This window comes from Chelon labrosus, assembly GCF_963514085.1.
Source record: "Chelon labrosus genome assembly, chromosome: 10".
Lineage (NCBI taxonomy): Eukaryota > Metazoa > Chordata > Actinopteri > Mugiliformes > Mugilidae > Chelon > Chelon labrosus.
Genome location: NC_140360.1, coordinates 3,171,268 through 3,191,347, shown reverse-complemented (window position 1 = coordinate 3,191,347; position 20,080 = coordinate 3,171,268). Strand labels below are relative to the sequence as shown.

At 43.1% G+C, this 20,080-nt stretch overlaps 1 protein-coding gene across 1 annotated transcript; it reads left to right on the top strand.

The window, feature by feature from the left end:
• Window positions 1-6,722: 6,722 nt before the first annotated feature.
• Window positions 6,723-18,138, top strand: slco4a1 (solute carrier organic anion transporter family, member 4A1). The gene is made up of 11 exons (XM_084552725.1): window positions 6,723-7,726; window positions 9,391-9,481; window positions 9,968-10,089; window positions 10,178-10,289; window positions 11,412-11,566; window positions 11,836-12,106; window positions 12,560-12,722; window positions 14,491-14,666; window positions 16,062-16,126; window positions 16,238-16,386; window positions 17,756-18,138. Exons 1-11 carry the CDS (start codon window positions 6,880-6,882, stop codon window positions 17,924-17,926), a joined length of 2,322 nt encoding a protein of 773 aa, XP_084408851.1. The 5' UTR covers window positions 6,723-6,879; the 3' UTR covers window positions 17,927-18,138.
• The last annotated feature ends 1,942 nt before the right edge of the window (window positions 18,139-20,080 follow it).

Genomic DNA, 20,080 nt, shown 5'->3' with positions numbered 1-20,080 from the left:
GGAAAGAACATACATAAAGGGACTGGTTACAAGAGGCAATGCATTGTCATTGGAAGCAGGTGATAAGACAAGAAACTTGAGCTGGCCTCATTGATGCAGTGGTGCATCTGACAATATTATGCGCTCCACACATTATATACCTATTATATATAACATTAATTCCACATTGAGCGAAAACGTTGTTGGCAACGCTCGTAGTGTGATCGCAGTCAATAAAGGGTCATGCAAAAGTTGCACACCGACTACTTGTGTGCAGCCCAACATTTGTTGATGTTGCTGCTTTCACTGCTTTGGTACTCTTGTGCTTAAGTTCCTCAGTGTTGTAAATGTCTGGGAGATGGTACAAACTGCTTTGAATGTTGTTCAAATGTTGTTTTGGCTTTACTTCATAGAGACGTAGAGCGGGAGTGTCTGTGCTGCTATTCCCGTCTTCTTGTCCCTGTCCTTGCTGTCATTTTGTTTTGTTTTGCGGAACCCTAAAAACAGACAAAGACAAGAGACAGGACCAAACGGTGCAGAAGACAGAACTTCATTGCGGAGGGGTAAATGAGCGGTGCTGCCTGTTGCCTATGGGACAAGCTGTTGCTGGCTCTCTAAGCAGAAGAGCATTAGTGGGTCAGTGCCTACTTTGTCCCATCCCATTGATTCCCCGCATTTACACTGGGACCCCCCCAGGCTTAAATTATCCTTCCTACTGTATGATGACTGATTACTGCACTGGAAAGAGTGGAACAACAGACAGGACCTCTCCTGGGTACTATGCTTTATGTACTGCACTAATTCAGTAGTCGGTGTAGGGACTTCCGGTAGATTTGACACTTATATCATGTTTTTTGTCAGAAATCCAAATAACATTATTAATTAACCGTTTACCATTACGCAGATACACCAATCAGCCACAACATTATGACTACTGACAGGAGAAGTGAATAACATTGGCCATCTTGTGTAAATTCAATGTTCTGCTGGGTAACTTTTGGATGTGGTAGGTGTTGACCTGGCCTCCAAATTCACTGGATCCCAAACTGATCCTAAACTGAACTCCCCTCAAAGGTCCCCCACTAACAACATCCTGTTGCCAGACACCACAGGACACTCTCAGAAGGCCCGTGTCCATTCTCTGATGAGCCGCCACAAGGGAGACCTACACAATATTAGGAAAGTGGTCATAATGTTATGCCTGATCGGTGTAAGCAACAAAAAATGCATGGACTAATTTGTCAAGAAACATGAAGGATTTTATCTGTAGTCAGAGATATGACTTTTTATTCTGAGGGACATGACATTAATGCGTTTTAGGACATTTCTGGGACTTTTTCACTGCAGACTCTTTGACTTACCTTAATAGGAAAATCACAGGTGAAACAAATTTTGTTACCCAGTTCCAACAAGTGTCACTGGAAGCTGGGACAGTGAACCAGCGTGAACAATAGCAGCGCTCTAAAACCACCTCCACCAACTGGAATGCAGTCATTTTGAATGCTATCAGTTACACCTGTGCCTTTTCCTGCTCTGACAAGCCAGAACGTTTGCTCTGAAAAGGTCGATGCTGCATGCTGGTAAGTACAGCATAACAAGATTACAATAAATAGTGAAATAGAAATACAGGCTGACAAACTGGGCATAAGGAGCAGAGGCATACGGATATCTAGCCTGAGTTTGGGTGTCTCGCTTTTCCTGGTTTGTCCTGGACGCCCACTTTCATGATTACGCCATTTACTTTCTTCTTGTACTATTCTACTTTCATGCATGTCTTCTGTTCTTTCTGCGTATGACCTTATAGAAGCCCGCCATACATTTTACAGATTGTGTTATCATGTTAGGTTTCTGGGAAAAAGACGTTTGTAAGTGACTTAGTGTTTCTTGATACCAGATTTAAGACCGCAGCATATATATTTTGACACAATATTTAGGTTTTGACAAACCGTGTTACAGTGGTGCAAGTCCTACATTTGAGTAGTCTGTGGGCACTGTATTGTCTCTTTATTTTATAAACTAGGAAAATAATAACTTAAATACAGACTGGCTTGAAAATGATCCTCAAACCATAGGAAGACACGCTCAACATCTTCTAGAAGCAGGCCTGGACGTAAAGGGCTTCGACTAAAGGTAGTGACTGTCAAAACGAAAATCCTTCAATTCAGTAGTAAGGTAAAGTGTTGCTAACATTAGCAATGCTGTTCTCTTCTGTCTCTGTTAGCCATCTCAGTGTGACATTGTGTAAGTCCCTAATACCGAACTACTTTAACACTCCGATGCAGCTCTTACTTGCTTCAGACATTATCAGATTTAACCAACAGCTTCAGGTAGAGATGTTCCAGTTACTCCATCACTGATTATTAACCCTGCTTGGTATGAGTTGTTCCTTTTTAGAAATAATTCAATGAAACCTGCACAAGATAACAAATCTAGAGAGCTGAGGTCAGGGAACAGATACAGAGCTATGTCCTGCATCCAGGCTTTCTTGAGGAGGTGAAGTTCTATATGAACGCCACATGATCAGTGTTTGGAGGTAAACTGCAGTGACCAGTTGGTTCTCAGTGAGTCGCAAGTGAGTTGTCCTGTGCAAGGGGTTTACCAGAAAGATATTCTGCAGTGACATTTCCTAAACTCTGGTTGTCTTTGAGGAAGACTGACAGTTTGGCCTCCATCTGAGTCTGTTGTAATAACATCATGAGAAACTTCCCCCTGATACTTCAAAAGCCTTTGTGTACCACAGAGGAGGAAAACCTCGCCAGTCCAAAGCAAATATCTTTCTGCTGTGAAGATAAAGGACGCAGTGGAAAGGCCGGCCTATGCCGCTTATTAATAATCCAGCTCCTCGCTCTGATCTCACTTTGAAAACAGAAATGAAAAGGCGAGACGGCGAATTGGATTGGAAGGAATTAAGAAAACATTCATTTATGGCTTCGGAAAAACAGTCGGACAGGAAGGCGTTACTTAACCTGTTGTTGTTGTTAACAGAACAACCCGGTTCAACTTTCAAGACACTCCCATCTCTAATCACCTCATTATCACCTGACACTCTGATCCACCCCCTGACCCCTCAGGGTGCATTTTAAAACCCAGTCCCAGTCTCTCGCCTCTCAGATACCCCCACCCCCACACAACGTGGCCAACTGTCAATAAAATGTAATGCGTTTTACAGTCAAGCTTCCCTTCAAAATATTATTCAGAGTTATCTTGAGCAATCAGGAACAGCTCACAGCAAACTGGTTGGCTAGTGCTAGTGCTTCATATTGTGTTTGTTTTTTCATGACATTCTGTACTGAGTCATGATTTTTATAAGCTAATGGTTAACAGACAGTACTAAAGATTTGCAGTTTTACTTCATACCCATAAAACTGGCCCACACTCTCATTCATGCATTCATTCCCCACACTCTCTTCTTAAGAAATTTTCTTTCCCAAATATCCAATTGTTATTCTTCAGTTTGTCCAGTGTCTATTAATGTCATACCAGAGGATGGCACTTAGTTTTTGAGTTATATTATATCATTATATACATCTTTGCATATGTTTTTATGTATGCAGCATGACCCACTAGTCATGCACAAAAAAAAAAAAAAGGCGAGAGAACAATAGTTTTGCTGCAGGACATTGAGTTAAAACATTTGAATGAAGCCTTTTTTTCTACTTTCTTTCAAAAACTTGACAGAATGTCCTTACAGCTGGATTACTGTGTGTGGGCTGGGAGAACTCCCTCTCCTCCCATTCGATGATGTGCTGCCTCAGCACTAGAGTATAAGAGGCTTTTTGAGACGGGCTTAGGACCAAGCATGGATACCTAACTCTGACTCTCCATCCTGTCTCTGTTATTCCAGCTCCATGCGATGCCTGTAGTTATCTAGTCTCTTAAATATTTGCCAGACCCGTTGGTGATGCTGCACTTGGAGGTAGGATATTCATAATTTGATTTATTCCACTGGCTTTGTGTTTGTGATAAAGTTATAGATATCCACTGTAGATATTTAAAGTAATGTCTGTAATAGTCTATGACAAAGTAGATCAAAATAAGAGGTCGCATTGGTAAAAAGCTAGTTTGGCTGGTGCAGCTGCTTAGTAATTCAGCTGTGACGGCAATTGCGTACGGGGTGTGCTCTTGCAAACAGAAAGGTTTTAACATTTATCTTCTTTGCATCTGGAAGTTAAATATTTCTTTGCAGAAATAACACACCAGCTTACTTTACTGGTCCAGCTGCTTTATTTCTGCATCCTCAGATGTGTTCATCAGCACGTCAGCATCGTTGTCCATTCATTATACGTGACATTTAGTCAGAGAAATGCACTGTTCCCTTTTTCTACTTCTTTAAATTTTAACCAATGTTAAAAGCTTATCATCAGCACCATCGTGTGTGAAATGTCAAGGTTAACTTGTTTGTGCAGATCGCACTCATCTGTATCAAACTAGATAAGATAAGATAGATAAGATAGATAATAAATCTTATCTCTTATGTGTCTTATCTTATCTGTCGTATGCACAGTTATACATAGTACAATGCACAGTGAAATGCATTTTTGTACCTGCAGCCAGTAGTAAAAAAACTACTACAGTAAAACAGTAATAATTGCACATAGCACACAAGGTAAACAATAGTGTAAAATATAAAAGTGTAAATGTAAAACTGAGAAAAATAAAATAAAATATAGACTGCAAACTTGAAACTTATTATGCACAATCTATGTAAAATGTTAAGTTGCTTGGTTGGTTCAAGAGATTAAAGTTTGAGTTTACTTTCAGCTGGATAAATGTACATAACATTTTTTGGGAAACAGTTTAAAAGTAAGAACTTTTATAAAGTCAAAGTGCGTTTTGTGAAACACGCAGTGTTTCTGATCCTGATCCTCTAAATTCAGTGCGTCAGCCAAACATGTGAACACTGCTTGTAAATGTAATTGTGTTTGGTTATCTATTGAATGCAGTATTCTGACTAACATAAAATGTTAGGTGTAACACCCATTGGTATTAGTATTATATTCATCCTTCTTTTTTCACTACTCTATATCATTTTTCGCTGTCAGCCATGTTGAAATCTTTGCGTGAGGAATGTTAAACTTCCAGCCTCAGATGTGGATTGAATGGGCAGAATAAATGACAAAACTTTATACCAATAAACTCTAGTGTTGTAAATGAATTACTTAGGCACAAATCTGAACCACATTGCACGCTGTTTGAAACCGGGGTAAACCATTCTCCTTGCACGGATACCAACTTGCATCAGGCTGAACACAAGTAAAACCAAAAACATTTGGTAAAGCCCAGACATTACATAACATTACAAGTGCACACACATTCTTTGAAGCACAGGAGCTCACTTTTCTGGTTAACTCTTCAAACGGGACAAGAAGAGACGCCACATCATTGACAGAAATGTCCATTGGTGAGCAGTTACCCAGGTATTCCTAGAAATTGCTTCTCCTCAATGAGAGACTGCTATTAGCATGTAACATGTGTTGTTCAGCGGGACGAGACACACCAAGAGTCTTTTTACACGCTGGTTGTGCTGCTCCTAAATGTCTCATGGGAGCAGGCTAACGTGAAATATTTTAAAAGCCCAAACATTTAAGGAAACTTGTTAACAGGTAACTGACTGATTGTGTGTTTGCCACTGCCTACTTTGGCAGTTGTCACGGAAGTGCAGTACCACCATCTACTATCACATACACAGCTAATTAGAGGGTTAACATTAGGTTGCCTTAAAGTGATATCAGATGTAGTAGTATCTGTGCAGCATCTGTAGTACCGTGATTTTGATAGATCAGAATTGAGACAGTCCTAATTTTTGAAGATCAATATCACAAAAGCAATACTTACTTAAAAGGACTGAGTACACAACAAAACTGTAGTTATGATTTGTCATAAAACGATATTAGTGTGTTGTGTATCTTGCTGTGGAGTAGAAATGTCCTGTTTGTTCTACAACATTTCACTCAGCATGTTGATTTTATGGTTGTGTTAATGAAAGCTGTGATCTGTATTTGTTATTTTCAGGAGTGGAGAGCTCCGCTTATGGTTCATTACTGGTGTAAGCTGTTTGTGTGAGCCACTGTGTGACTGCTTATCTTATTATTCTTTGTAGATTGTGTCGGTAATTAGAGCAGTTTTAGTCCTGGCACGCTGTCGGAGGCCAAATTCATTCTCTTGCCCTACTGCGGTGGTGTGCACGGGAGGCAGCAGAGATGAATTAAAGCCATTTTCAATGCATGTGTGTGACTTAAAACCATGCTTTCGTGAATTAAAATCGTCTTCATTTCAATGAGAAAGTGGGGTCCCCACAAATCACCTTTTATTAAGGAGTCCTCATGGTGTAGCATAAACGAGTATGCGTGTTTGTGTATGTGTGCGTGTTCTATGCATTCACAAGTAGTGGCCATAGTCAAGATAACAAAACTCGAATATTTGTATGGTTTTTATAAGGATTATATCGTAATGAAGAGCTATTTCAGCTGTGTCTGTGAGTCAGCCATTCAGATTTACATGCACCATCCATCCATGCATCTATTAAAAGTGTACAGTAAGGGATTGTTTTATATTCATTTATTAATTTCCTTTTCTCTCCACAGGATGCCATTTCTCCGTCCGTCCACATTGCACAACCTTGCACAGATAAACGGGAGAACGTGAATCGTCATGTGTACAGATTGAGGGGAGCACTTTTTTAAGATGCACACACTTGAAGCATCTTAAAAAAAAAAAAATTATATTCAGCATTTGGACACATGAAGTGCACGATACAGACCAAGAATAGATCTGCAACAAATTCACCTCCATCCTCAGGTGATTAAATTTTACTCCGTTGCTGATGGTAGACATATCACTTTATCTCCTTGGTTCATAGACCCCCATCGTCCAGCCCCACGGAGCCCCTAAGAGGGGGCGATGCCTGTCTTGCTCAATGCCGATGCCTCCTTCAGCTCCAAACAGGAGCTCCTGGACCTGCAGGACTGCCCTCTTAGTGGAGATCCCTTGACGGACACTCCTAGTCCTGTGGATTCCCAGACAGGCAGCCCTGTAGGCTCTGGCCCCAGAAGCCCCAGCAGCCTTGGAGCTGATGGCCCACTCCAGCCCCACATTTTCACCAGGGCTTCGACGCTCCCTGGGCAGATATGCACAACTGAAACGAGACCTCATGCAGAGACTCCCATGGGGTTAACGCTGAACTCCAGTGACTCGGATCAGCTCTGTGGATGGGGCTCTCTGACTCCCAAAGCCATCCAATTTTTCAACACCCCCCGTTGGGTGCTGTTCTTCCTTTGTGTGGCCTCTTTCCTCCAGGGAATGATAATCAACGGTTTTATCAACACGGTGGTTACCTCCATTGAACGCCGCTTTGACCTCCGCAGCTACCAGGCCGGCCTCATCGCCAGCACCTACGACATCGCTGCCTGCGTCTGCCTGGCCTTCGTCAGTTACTTTGGCGGGACCGGACACAAGCCCCGCTGGCTGGGATGGGGTGTGCTGATCATGGCACTGGGTTCTCTGGTGTTTGCCTTGCCTCACTTCACCACGCCGCCCTACCTGGTCAATCTGCCCGAGCAAACAGGAATGTGCTCCGTCAACCGTACCAGCCCATGCCAGGACAAGGAGCATGGGGGATTGTCCAGCTACCGCTTTGTGTTCATGCTTGGCCAGTTTCTCCACGGTATGGGTGCTACGCCTCTCTACACATTAGGGGTCACGTACCTGGACGAGAATGTCAACTCCAACTATGCGCCTGTTTATATAGGTAAGCCTTTGAAGGAATAATCTCTAGTAGCAGTGTTTAGTTTTTTGCATTTGAGTTTAAGTGCATGCATGAACTTTAAGAAAAAAAAAAAGGTTTTGCAGATTTCATTCAACAGTGGTTAGTTTTTTTAATCTGCAGTAAAAGAATAAAACAAACTGTTGGAGCTGAAGGTTCTAGTGGGTGATGAAAATCACAGATTATCTGTAGCTGCTTTCTATGGTTAATAAGCGTACTAAGTGTTAGTCACTACTTATGTTCAGAAATGAAAATGTGTGTGAGCTTCAGAATTTTGTTAAAATACAGCAGTTCAAAAACACCAACCAAGTGTTTTGCCAGAATGGTTGCCATAGAAAACAAAGAAAACAATGGTGTACTGTATTCACAGCGGACTAGTTTGAACCAATACATTTTATCGCTTAACAAATACTTCACTGATTAGTAACTTATTTAATTACCTTATAACGCCAAGTTTAGGGTTTCTGAGACCTCTTCATCACCCACATAATCGATACTTAACAGAATAATACCACCCCTGGTGGTGTTATCAATGCTCTGCAGGCAGTAGCAGGCTTTTGGCAGCCATCTCCACAATGGCTGCTTTCACAGTGTCTTTGCAGCGTAATCTTTGCCAATTTTAAAAGTTTACACTAAGAATATAATTTATATTATTACCAATATTATATATTTATATGTATGAATATTTACTTTATTGAATAAACTTATAATTACTTCATACTTCATCCATTATGTTATAGTAAAATCATGTTAAAAGTCATTACGCAATGCATTTCATGATGCAATCTGCATTATGCCGGCCACAATGAATTTTTGCCTTATTTATTTAGATTGGTTATTTAAAAGATGCACTTTTAAAATATGCATTTGTTTAAAAAAAATGAAACAAGACCAACAGAAATGTTTGAAATGTTCCAAATTTTGTTTAAACTACAAAAAAAGGTGATCAATAAATTGCTGTAAATGCCAGATGTATGAAATGTGATACAAAACAAAATATGTGGACATGTCGCCTCATTATACAATCACAGTTATATATTTTCCACCAGCTGTGCCGCCCTCTGTTCACCTCCCATTGTCTTTACCGAACAATCATCCTCTCTGATTGCTGTTTCATAACTTGATTGTATAGACAATAATGTTACGTATGCACACATAAGGCCTTGCATCGTTTAGGGCATGCAGGCTCAAATATTTCTGTGAATGTAGATTTTAATTTTAAGATACTGAACATATTAATGCAGAAGTCACACCTGGCATATGACATGTGATCAGACTGTTACAGTACCGCCTCTTATCACCTTATCACCCTATAAAGAGGGGACTGGATGCCAATAAAAGAGCTTACTGTGTGCAAACAACACACATCCTCAACATTCAGTATTTACTCTCGTCCGGTCCAAATGGCACCAGAGCACGGAGCTATCCAAACAAAATTCTCAAACCAAAACACACAACAAACACAACATGTACACAGTTCTCACCTCCAGCCTCCTTCCTCTTATGCGATCTGAGCTTTCTAGATACGTAGCCCATGAACAGAACAATGGGGCCTTTTTAACTTGTTAGGAACAGGAAGAGGTAAACATTGAACCAGAAGTGCACTGACACACCCTGGTCCTGCGTCTGTGATCTCTCTCGCTCCTCAGGGATCTTCTACACGGCGGCCATTGTGGGTCCAGCAGCAGGCTACCTGTTGGGAGGATACTTCCTCAACATGTACACCGAGATCTCCCTGGCGTGAGTTTGCTTTGGGCCACAATAGAACAGAAGAGACTAGGACTGAGTTGAATAGAAGAGATTATTACATAAAAGACTAGAGCTGACTGGAAACCCCCCCGAAAAGACCTAAAAATAATCCTGTTTGGGGAAAAAATAAAGTCGACTGATTATAAAATCACAGTAATATAGTTTCCTGTACTGTCACTGATTGCTGAACATCAATTGTTAATTAACTAGAACTTAGCAGACTCATACAACAGACGAGAGCGTAATGAACCTAAACTGACTAAATTAAAATCAAATACAGCTGATTATTATAGAACAGAAATATAATTGACTTTAATAGACCAGAGATCATTACAATTAGAAGAGACAAGAACAAGCCAGAAGAAAGTGAGACTAAATAATGTAGAATAGAAGATCTAGAACCCCCCGATCACTGGATGTAGTGTTTTAGCATTTATAGGAAGTGGTTGAAGTGTTGTGTGTTTGTCGGCGTCACAGGACGGAGATGACTCCAGAGAACCCTCACTGGGTTGGAGCTTGGTGGATCGGTTTCCTAGCAGGAGGAGCAGCGTCCCTAATTGTAGCCTTCCCCATCCTGGGCTACCCACGACAGCTACCAGGTGCCCGTTCCCATCCCCCGCTGCACAAACACACACTTTCCCGTTTGTTTAAATGCTCCTTTCTGACTCGTGTCACCTCTTCTCGCAGGATGTCAGGAACACGTGGCCATGCGGGTGTCTGAGGCTCACCAGCTCAAGGACGGAAGCCACACGACGGCGTCAGACCCTCAGTTTGGCAAATCAGTCAAAGATATGCCAAGGTAGAGCGCTTAACTCGTGAAAATGAAGTCAGTCAGGCAATAATTTGTTAATTATGCAATGTGGACGCTTGGCGAGGTGGTACTAGGCGATCATCATACAGTGCTACCAAAAAAATTGGTTATGGTGTTGGAAGACATCGGAGTTGGAGTTGGGGTTGGAGTTGGCGTTGGCGTTGACAATGGCGGAGTAGAGGACGCAGGTTTTCTGGGGCCAAGGTACGAGCTACCCTCTCCACACTACATTAACTTGCAGAATAACCTGGAGGTTAGCGTATTTGTCTGGATCCTCTTGCCTCTTGCAGTCTAAAAACATGCTTGTTAGCTTAACTGTTGGCTCGTCACCTGTCTTCTCTTCACCTGTCTTCGTCCATGTTGTTGACGTGATGCTTAAAGCGTCATGGCACAGCAGTGAAGTGGATAAACTGGCTAGTTGACTAGTCTGTTCAGCCTCTACCACGTATTAATAAGCTTACTGCTACAACCATGTTTACTATGAGCTCAGCAACCAGAGTGTAATCTCTTACTGTGGGGATTACAGAGGATTGTATAGTACATTATGTGATATGATGATATACCTGAATGAATGAATAAATGAATGAATGAATGAATGAATGCATGCATGCTTTATTGTCATTGTGCATCAGTGGGGCAGGAGAGCAAATAGTCCATGTCCAGGCTGCGTACTGTCCTTTAAAATGTTCCTGGCTCTAGGAGCTGGCAGTGTCCTCCTGAGCAGACAACGGGCATCTGATGATTTTTCTCAGCAGTTCTTATTATCCTCCGAAGTGGCTTTTTGTCCACACAGCGATGCGGTATGCCAGCACGCTCTCGACGGAGCAGCGGTAGAGTGTCACCAGCGGGTTATTGTTGCAGAGAAGCCTTAAGTAGTGTAATCTCTGTTGGGACTTCTTCACTACCACCCTGGTGTTGTCTGTCCAGGAACAGTCTTGGGAAATAGTACACCCCAGGAATTTTAAAGGTCTGCTCCACCTCATCCCAACTGATGAAGAGTTGGGCACCTTCGGACCTAATGCAGCGTTTGTCTGAACCGCTTCCATACTGTCAAGATTAGATAGATAGGTACATAATGCACACACTCTTTATTTCTTTCTTTCTTTCCAGATCCGTTCTGCTTCTCTTAAAGAATCCCCCCTTCCTGTTCCTGTGCTTGGCCGGTGCCACCGAGGCCACCCTCATTGCTGGCATGTCCACGTTCGGCCCGAAGTTCTTGGAGTCACAGTTCAGCCTCAGCGCATCGGAGGCCGCCATGTGGTTCGGTGAGTAAATAAATGCACACAACAGAAAGGGAGAACTCTTCTTTTCATTTGTATTTCGACTTGCATACTACCTGAACAGTTTCTCCATATTAAAAAAAAAAACCCCAAAGGGACTCAAAATGGCACAAAATATCTGCAAGACACAGAATGAGAGAATTCAACCTGGAGAAGGAAGGGGAACAGTTTACATTGACATGACGGGGATGCTCCAGCAAGACCCTAGAAGGTGCCGGGCTTGATATACGTTTGATCTGCTCCCTCCCTCTAAGGCTACATGGTGGTACCGGCAGGAGGCGGGGGCACCTTCCTGGGCGGCTACATTGTGAAGAGGATGAACCTGCGCTGTCGAGGCATCATCCGGTTCTGCATGACGTGCGCGATGGTCAGTCTGCTCGCCATCTTCATCTTTCTCATCCACTGCCCCAACGTGCCCATGGCTGGCGTCACGGCACCGTACCAGTCCGGTCTGATGGGGGGACAACAGCTGGACCGGTACAAGCACCTGTACGACAAGCCCAGCAAGCTGCGCCTTAGGAATAGGTATGTTAAAAACCTGTGAGTCACGCTTATTCGGGTTAAATCTTAAACGTAGTCGTGTTTGGCTCAGTTAAGGATCGTTTCTTTCCCCTTCAAGCTTCACACATAGTGCTGTTGTTTTAGAGTGCACAGAAATGACTTGCATTATCAGCTCTGTGTGTTTAGACTGTATAAAAAATGGACACCATGACCAGCTCCTCAAAAATGAAGCCAATGCATGTGGAGCTCCCCCTGGTGGCCGGCTGCAGTATAGGTCATAAGCTCTAGTGGATGGGACTAAAACTGAAACACGTCACGTCAGATAATTATTTTTCAAGGATGGTTTCTGTTATCTTAGGTAGTTGATATAATGCACATCTGGCCCTCCCGAGGGTCAAATCTGGTATGAATTGTTGAATCGTTGCAAACTGATTTCCCTCCTCTCGTGTCTTTGTCTCCTTTCCCTCCCGTCTGCAGCTCTTCTATAGACGAGGACCTGACCGTGGGCTGTAATGCCGGCTGCAGTTGCGTCAGAGAGCTGTACAACCCAGTGTGCGGGGCGGATGGCATAATGTACTACTCACCCTGCCACGCTGGCTGCACCTCCATCAACCACACTGACCCCTCCACGGGCAAACAGGTTCGGCACACACACTCTGTCTGGAGGGAAATTAAACTTGATTTATGTACAGGGCGCCGTCTAGTGTTACTCATTCCTGCTGGAACTGTTCTCCCTGCAGAAAACATTCACTTTCCTGAGTCTGAAGACACGTCCTTCAACTTGTGTTCTAACAAACTGAATGCCAGTTGAAGTCATTCATATTTTCAATGCTAGTACAAACTGACAAAGCTGAAATTTGCAGCAGAGGCACTAACTTGCAGTGAGTGCACTCTGTGATGCACAAATCTTTTGGAGGGGATGACAAAGGTTTATTTATCCGATAGGTACCTGGTAGCGGTTGGTCAGGGGTCATAGGTTGTTCTAAAATCAGAGGAGACCTTAGTCCTGAGATATCTGAATGAGTTTGAGGTCAATATAATTCAGTTTATTGTTAAAAAAAACAATGTAATTGATGTTGTAATGTCTGCTAAAAGAAGGTCAAATATAGCTGCAAGCTGCAAGCTTATCAACGAATGTTCCAGCCGTGCAGTGTTTAAACTAAGATCTTTGAAAGTAAATGTTCTCAGTCATCCAGGTCATGGTATATCCAAAAAAATATATGAAATCAAGGGTCAACTGGACTTAGAGTAGAGTTTCTTGAAGACGTTTCATCCGAGTCTTCAGCTCTAAAGGACTGGTGGGGTTTAAATAGGAACATCTGTGGGTGATACCCATCAGACATTCACATGACTAGAGTCTGTTAACAACTAGATAATTACCTGTAGATGGAGGAAACAGTTTGATTCCAGTTTTGATTGTGCTTTCTCCAATGAATGGTTCTCTAAGGACACATTGATGTCCAGAGGCTCTAGACCAAAGGTGTGAATGGGGGTGAAACTTTTTGAAGAGATGTTCAGACTGTCTACAAGTCCAGATGACCTTGTCCGTGTTCTTTGAAAGATTATTATCCATTTCAACTGAATGAAACGTGTGTCCAGGGAGTCCAATTTGTCCTCTACCTATTTCCACATGGATCCACATTGGTAACCAGGGCCGGTGTTTGGTCTCTGTATGTCCGTCATGGTGTTCGGTCTGTGTTCCTCATCCCTGGTCCTATTATTCCTACACAGCCATGATTAGGGCTTAGTTGAAAATAAATAAATAAAAAAGCCTCACACGAAACTCAGCTCAGACTTCGGGGCTGTGCTGCAAAAAAGATTCAGGGCTTAAGCTCTGTAAATCCACCACTGGCACCGCATTTGGATGAGAAGCCCCTCGTCCCATGTTCAAATCCAGCCTTCCTACTAATGTGCAAAGCTTTTAAGAAGCTGGCACCAACGTTTTGTTCTTCATCGTGTGTGTGTGAGCCGCGGGCTTCACTCCCTGCATGTTGGGATATTGATGCATTCATTCTTGTAAGATAGCATATTTGAAGAACTACCTCCTGAAGCTTAGCTTAGCAGTTGTCATGGCAACTGTTAGTCAGCGTGATTTCGCGTCAAATAACAAAAAAAAAACTGTATTTGACGTGTACTTTAGTCTTTAAGTTTGTCCCAAGTCCCATCCACTAACATGGAAGGGGCGGAGCTTATGACATGTACTGCAGCCAGCCACCAGGGGGAGCTCTACTTGCTTTGGCTTCACTTCTGTGGAGCTGTCATGGCATCCAATTTTTATACAGTCTATGCTGTGAACGGCTAGCGTTTTAGTGGCGGCTTAATTGCAGAACCACGCTGACACAGAAACATAAACAGGAGTGTAAACTTAATCCAGTCTGTTCCGTGTTACGTTCTGTGTGTGTTTTTAGGTTTACTCCATGTGCAGCTGTGTGGTGGGCAACGTGTCCTGGGGTGAGGAGGGCTTCGCTCTGGCGGGGAAGTGTGCCAGCTCCTGCCACCACATGCCAATCTTCCTCTCCTTCCTCTTCATCGTCATCTGCTTCACCTTTCTCTGTAGCATCCCAGCGCTCACTGCTACGCTCAGGTGGGTGGCCACGGTGAAATCTGTAACCCCTTGAACCCTGCACCGATCAGCCGCAACATTAAAACCACTGACAGGAGACGTGAATAACATTGACCGTCTTGTGACAGTTCAGTGTTCTGCCGGGAAACTTCTGGACCTGGCATTCATTGGTGTGGATGTTACTTAGACATGTAGCACCCACCTAGACCAGACCAGGCACCCCCACCCCATAGCAATGACACTCCTTGATGGCAGCAGCCATCCCCAGCAGGATGCAGCCTGACACAGACACACACACAAAAACACTTTAGGAACGACTGAAAAAAAAAAAAACATGAAGAACAGCACAAGGTGTTGACCTGGCCTCCAAATTCACTAGATCCCAAACTGATCAAGTATCTGTGAGATGATCCACAGAGGCCCCTCCCCATTCTGTTGCCAGACACCACAGGACACCCTAGGCATAATGTTATGCCTGATCGGCGGATATTAAAATGAACTGCTTGTTGTTTTGTTTGTCTACGCCTGCAGCTCCATCATGGAAAATAATAATAGCTTTTACAGCAGAGTGTGCGTTTGGACACTTCCCACTGAGACTGAGTGTGTTTCATCCATGGCAACCACAGTGTTGTTAATTTCCACTTCACAGCCACGTAATGAAGAAGGCTCTGTGATGTAGTCTGTGCAAAATGCAGCCCTGCGTCTGAGGAAAACACACGTTTTGATGCAACAGTTGCTTCTCACGGCGAGGGTTGAATTACGGCAACGAGTCAAACTGCGTTCGCTGGTTTTAGCGCGTCTGAGTCATTCTGAATGCAAAAACAACCCAATTAGACAAACATGTACCCTCATTATCCACCACGTCCCCACATGATGCAATTTATTTTGAATACATAAACACTTGTTGCATACTCAAGTGCTTTTCGTGCACAAATACAGCCTCAACATCAGAATGCATTACAGAAAACTAACAAACTACCTCTGAAGGTAACGTTTGTGGGTTGAACTGGGTTTCAGAAAGAATTAGGACTGTCGCTCGAAAGAAACACATGGTATAAACCAACCTTAGAACGCACAGAACTTAGCAAAATTAAGGCTATTATCAATAGGTCATGCTCTCTGCAGAAAACCACGTCACACAGGTAATCAAAAAGGACGTTTGATTTAATGCTTCAGGAAAATATCATGTCATATTTAAGCTCAGGATTTTATCTTTAAAAGTGGCATCTAAAATAGATTTATGCTGCAGTCTTTACGGCTGCACCGACACCTCAGTAATGATTCAAAAAGAGACGGAAAGACCAAACCAAAGCAGCAGCAGATACGGCTCAGGAAGGTGTCACACTGTGTTGGAATAAAGTTAGTAATAGATAATAGTCATTATCTCTGCATGTCTGACAACAATGTCCTGCGTAGGTGTGTGCCAGACAGCCAGAGATCATTTGGACTCGGCATCCAGTGGATCGTGGTGCGCACACTCGGTAGGCCCCCGCTGCATTCTCTCTTTCATTTTTACCTTATTTTTTTTAACACCTGCGCCGAACCCAAAGTGTTTCACTAACTGTCAGTCTGCGGCGCTGCTTTCCTCCCAGGTGGTATCCCAGGACCCATAGCGTTCGGCTCTGTAATCGACATCTCGTGCTTGCTGTGGCAGGATCAGTGCGGCGAGCAGGGCTCCTGCTACCTCTATCACAACTCAGCCATGAGCCGGTACACACTGGTCGCCGGGATCATTTATAAGGTAACGCTAACACACGGGCCAACAGAGCGTCCCATGTAGCATCGGATTCAGTCTGCACAATTGGATTTTTTTTTAATTTGAAACATTTTGCTAGTGAGGTAGGATTTCACCCTGAAGACTGTGCAAAAATCATTGATGTGGGGTTTAATTTATTGCACGATAAAGGTGCGTTTCCAGCTACCAGGTGATCTAAGGGATTTAAGGGATACCACAACACCTGTGAACAAAAGTTCATAAAAGACACAAATACCAATTTTATTGTCTTCTCTTGCAGCATTCAAACATTAAACCATAGCTTGTCTGCTGTCGGTCACTTCTAAGGAAGTAAAACCGGTTTTCTCTGACTCAAAGCATTTTAAGCTCCTTCTTACGTCATTCACCGACAACAGCAGCTCTTGGCGGTTTGACAGATGACTCGGCCACTGGCCTGGTTTCTTTTTTTTATTTGTCTTTTTCGCTCATCTGGACTTTATTTCCTCTGCAAAAAAGAAACTTTCTGTTGGTTCAACAGGCTTTCATAAACGTGCACATGACTGTAAACACAAATAACACAGTATAAACCAAGCTGGAGAAACTTGCAGCCTTACTTTAGGGCTATAAACATCCCTCTTCATTCTAAAAGAATATGTGATGTTGTCAATACACAACTTTTTGATGTCGTCGTGTCATATTTTGGCCAATGATTATTAGACATCTGCAACAACTAAGGCCCCGTTCAGACCACACATCAACACATGTCCTGGGGAATTGCAAGTGTCCGGCTTTAAGTACAGATGTCAACACACTGAGGACGCACTTGAGAGGTCTGGTGTCAGTCTACATGTGGAGGTGGTCTGGGACACATGTGACCTCCTTCCTTTGGTAGTGTGAACACACAATGAGTCCTGGGTCACATTAAAGACTACCTACTCAACAGGGCTGATCTGTGGAAGAGGAGTTTAACTCATTCATTCAACCACTATTAGAAATGATCACATGAATCAGTGATGTCTGTTCATCAGTAATGAGAGCCTTTTAAAAGATTCTGGCCTTGGAGCTGAGAACCAAACTAAATAATATGTAAATCTGTAAAGAGAGAGAGAGACTTTACAGCTTGTTCGTTAGCTTCCATTAACCGGATGTAGTTCCCACTCCGACCGGTCCTACCAGAAACTATTGCTTGCAAAAGGTTCCTAGGTACGTATTGAATGTGCACAAACCGGCATTGGAGGAATTCACGACACTCTGCGTCAAGGGGTTAACACTGCTTGTTCATATTTGACTTTTTTTATGCTATGCTAGTCTCCTTCTTTCTCTAACGTCATACTCAATGGCCAAAGGTCGCCTCCTCCTGAACTTAAAACTCGAGACATTTCCATGTCTGTTCCAGGTTTTGGGGACGATGTTTTTCCTAGTAGCCAGCATCCTGTACCAGCCTCCGCCGGAGTCGCCGCAGAGCAGCTGCGAGAGCACCGACCACGGGCTGGGACACGGCGGCGACCTGCCCGTCAAAGACCTGCCCGAGGACGGCGTCATCGTCAACCTGCACGCGAGGTTATGACGTCGGGACGCCCCGTAGCCGCCCGATGGAGTGCGTGAGACAAACAGCCCCAGAATGCCTTCATGCACAGCTAAACACACACACACACTTTTTTCTATAGCACATTATGACTCTTGACATGCTGCTCTTTTTGGGAAAAAAAAAAAATCTGAAAATCCTGCTTCGGCTGCATGTGTGTGCATCTGAGTGTTTGGTTGACTGGGCTAAGCCGCACAGTTTGGTTTGTTTATGTCCCAAGAAGCATCGAAAAAGTAATCAGTTCATGAGTGTGATTTCATTTGAGACACCTGACACCTACTGTATGTGGTGCGTGAAGCATTTATATCCATCTCCTTCTGTTCCGTCTACTTTATTTCCTACCCACAGACGAAGCCATGCTCTGATATGCTGTGCACAAATATCTACGGCCAGTAATAACCGAGCCGGATCCTTTTCTTTTCACATGTCTTATTTAAGGCCAAGAGTATCGGAGGGCCTCTTTCAGAAAGTATTCAGAACCTTTTTTTTTTTTTTGCACGCTGACTTGTTGAATTAATTAACTTTCGATTTTGCAAAGATCAGAAATAGAAATATCCTGACCCCTAGTAATCCGGTTCTTTGTATTTTCAAGTCATTTCAACACAGTTAAGCAAACTCCAAGAGGGCTTCTAAGTGTCTTATATTTAAATTGGCTTCCACCTAGCTGCTGGCAACATAAAGACCAGACTAAAGCTTTATTCCCACAGGGTTAGTTTTACCTGGAGATGTTATGTAATTTAGAAATTGCACCCCTGCACCTGTGTTTCGTGTGGTGCATTTGCATTGGATAAATGAACTCTGTGTTTTAATCTAATTTACTACCCATGGTGGTTCTGGGTTCGAATCCATCATGGTCAACTGGTTCCTTTCTGTGTGGAGTTTGCATGTTCTCCCTTTGTCTGCGTGGGTTCTCTCCAGGTTCTCCAGCTTCCTCCCACCGTCCAAAGACATGCTGGTTAGGTTCATTGGTGATTCTAAATTGGACGTAGGTGTGAGTGTCTCTCTGTGTTAGCCCTGAGATAGACTGGGGACCTGTCCAGCAACTGGGATAGGTTCCAGCCCCCCCGCGACCCTCTAGCGGGCAAGCGGTTACAGAAGATGAATGAATGAATGCTATCCATGGTTATGACGTTTCTGCTACTTTCTGCTTCCACTACATGTACAGAGTTAAGGCTCTTTTAAAGTATTGAGGGACATAGACGCCGTAACCTACGTACGTAGCCTACACTGGTGCGAGACATTTATACTTGTGCGCTCGTCAGTCTGGCTCGCGCTGTAACAACTCCACCTAAACACTAGTCGGCGCTGTGTATTTATTTGCCAGTTGGGTTAATTTTTGTTTCTACTTGCTGCTTCACTTTCAACAATGGAGACTTAAACTTTCGCCAAAGACGAGTCGTACAAATGTTTGTATCTCCAAACCTCCTCAGTTAACCATACCAATTCTCTATTGATCCAAAACAATCAATTAGAAAACTGCGGCGATAGAATAGAAGCCGGAAATAGTACTAAGAGGAAACACGCTGCTACCAAGCGGACCAGTCACAGCTCTTGTGGTCTGCATCTCCGTGACGCGTCGTTACATTTCTGGGGCGGTGAACGTCAGGCTACAGCGTTAGGGTCTGTGCTGTTGCCATATCTTCTGCATCAACTTTTCACAGAAGCACCTATTAATATAACACATCTTATACCTCTACACTTTTTTACAGAATTAGTTACTTTGCAAACTCGGATTAATAATAGAAAAATACATTTTTAAGATTTAAATTAAAACATGATGTGATGAGACTATTGATCCTGGAGGATAATTTATGAAGTACCTGACAGTATTTGAAACAACCCCACCTTTACTGACATTAATCTCTTTACTCAAGAATTATGAAAGCTGTGTTATAAATCAAAGTATGCAGTCTGGGTGCAAAGTCAGACTCATTTCACAGAAAAAAAGCTCAAAATCCTCATAAGAACGAAATCGTGAAGGACGATGAGAGCGATGACATTTGTGGCAGCAGATTTATTTAGTGGTGAATTAATGTGTTCATCACATCGGTAAAAGGTGGAGAGGATTTAAGTGCTAACAGCTAGTTCACAAATTCTCCCTTGGGATCAGTGCAGCCTAATTACATCATGTTTTAT

What these genes read in the sequence shown, in the direction of transcription:
- slco4a1 (XM_084552725.1), top strand. Translation starts at nt 6,880, where the DNA reads ATGCCTGTCTTGCTCAATGCCGATGCCTCCTTCAGCTCCAAACAGGAG. An exon ending in GCGCTCACTGCTACGCTCAG is followed by an intron (nt 14,667 to 16,061) that starts GTGGGTGGCCAC and finishes TGTCCTGCGTAG; the next exon opens with GTGTGTGCCAGACAGCCAGA. An exon ending in GATCGTGGTGCGCACACTCG is followed by an intron (nt 16,127 to 16,237) that starts GTAGGCCCCCGC and finishes CTTTCCTCCCAG; the next exon opens with GTGGTATCCCAGGACCCATA.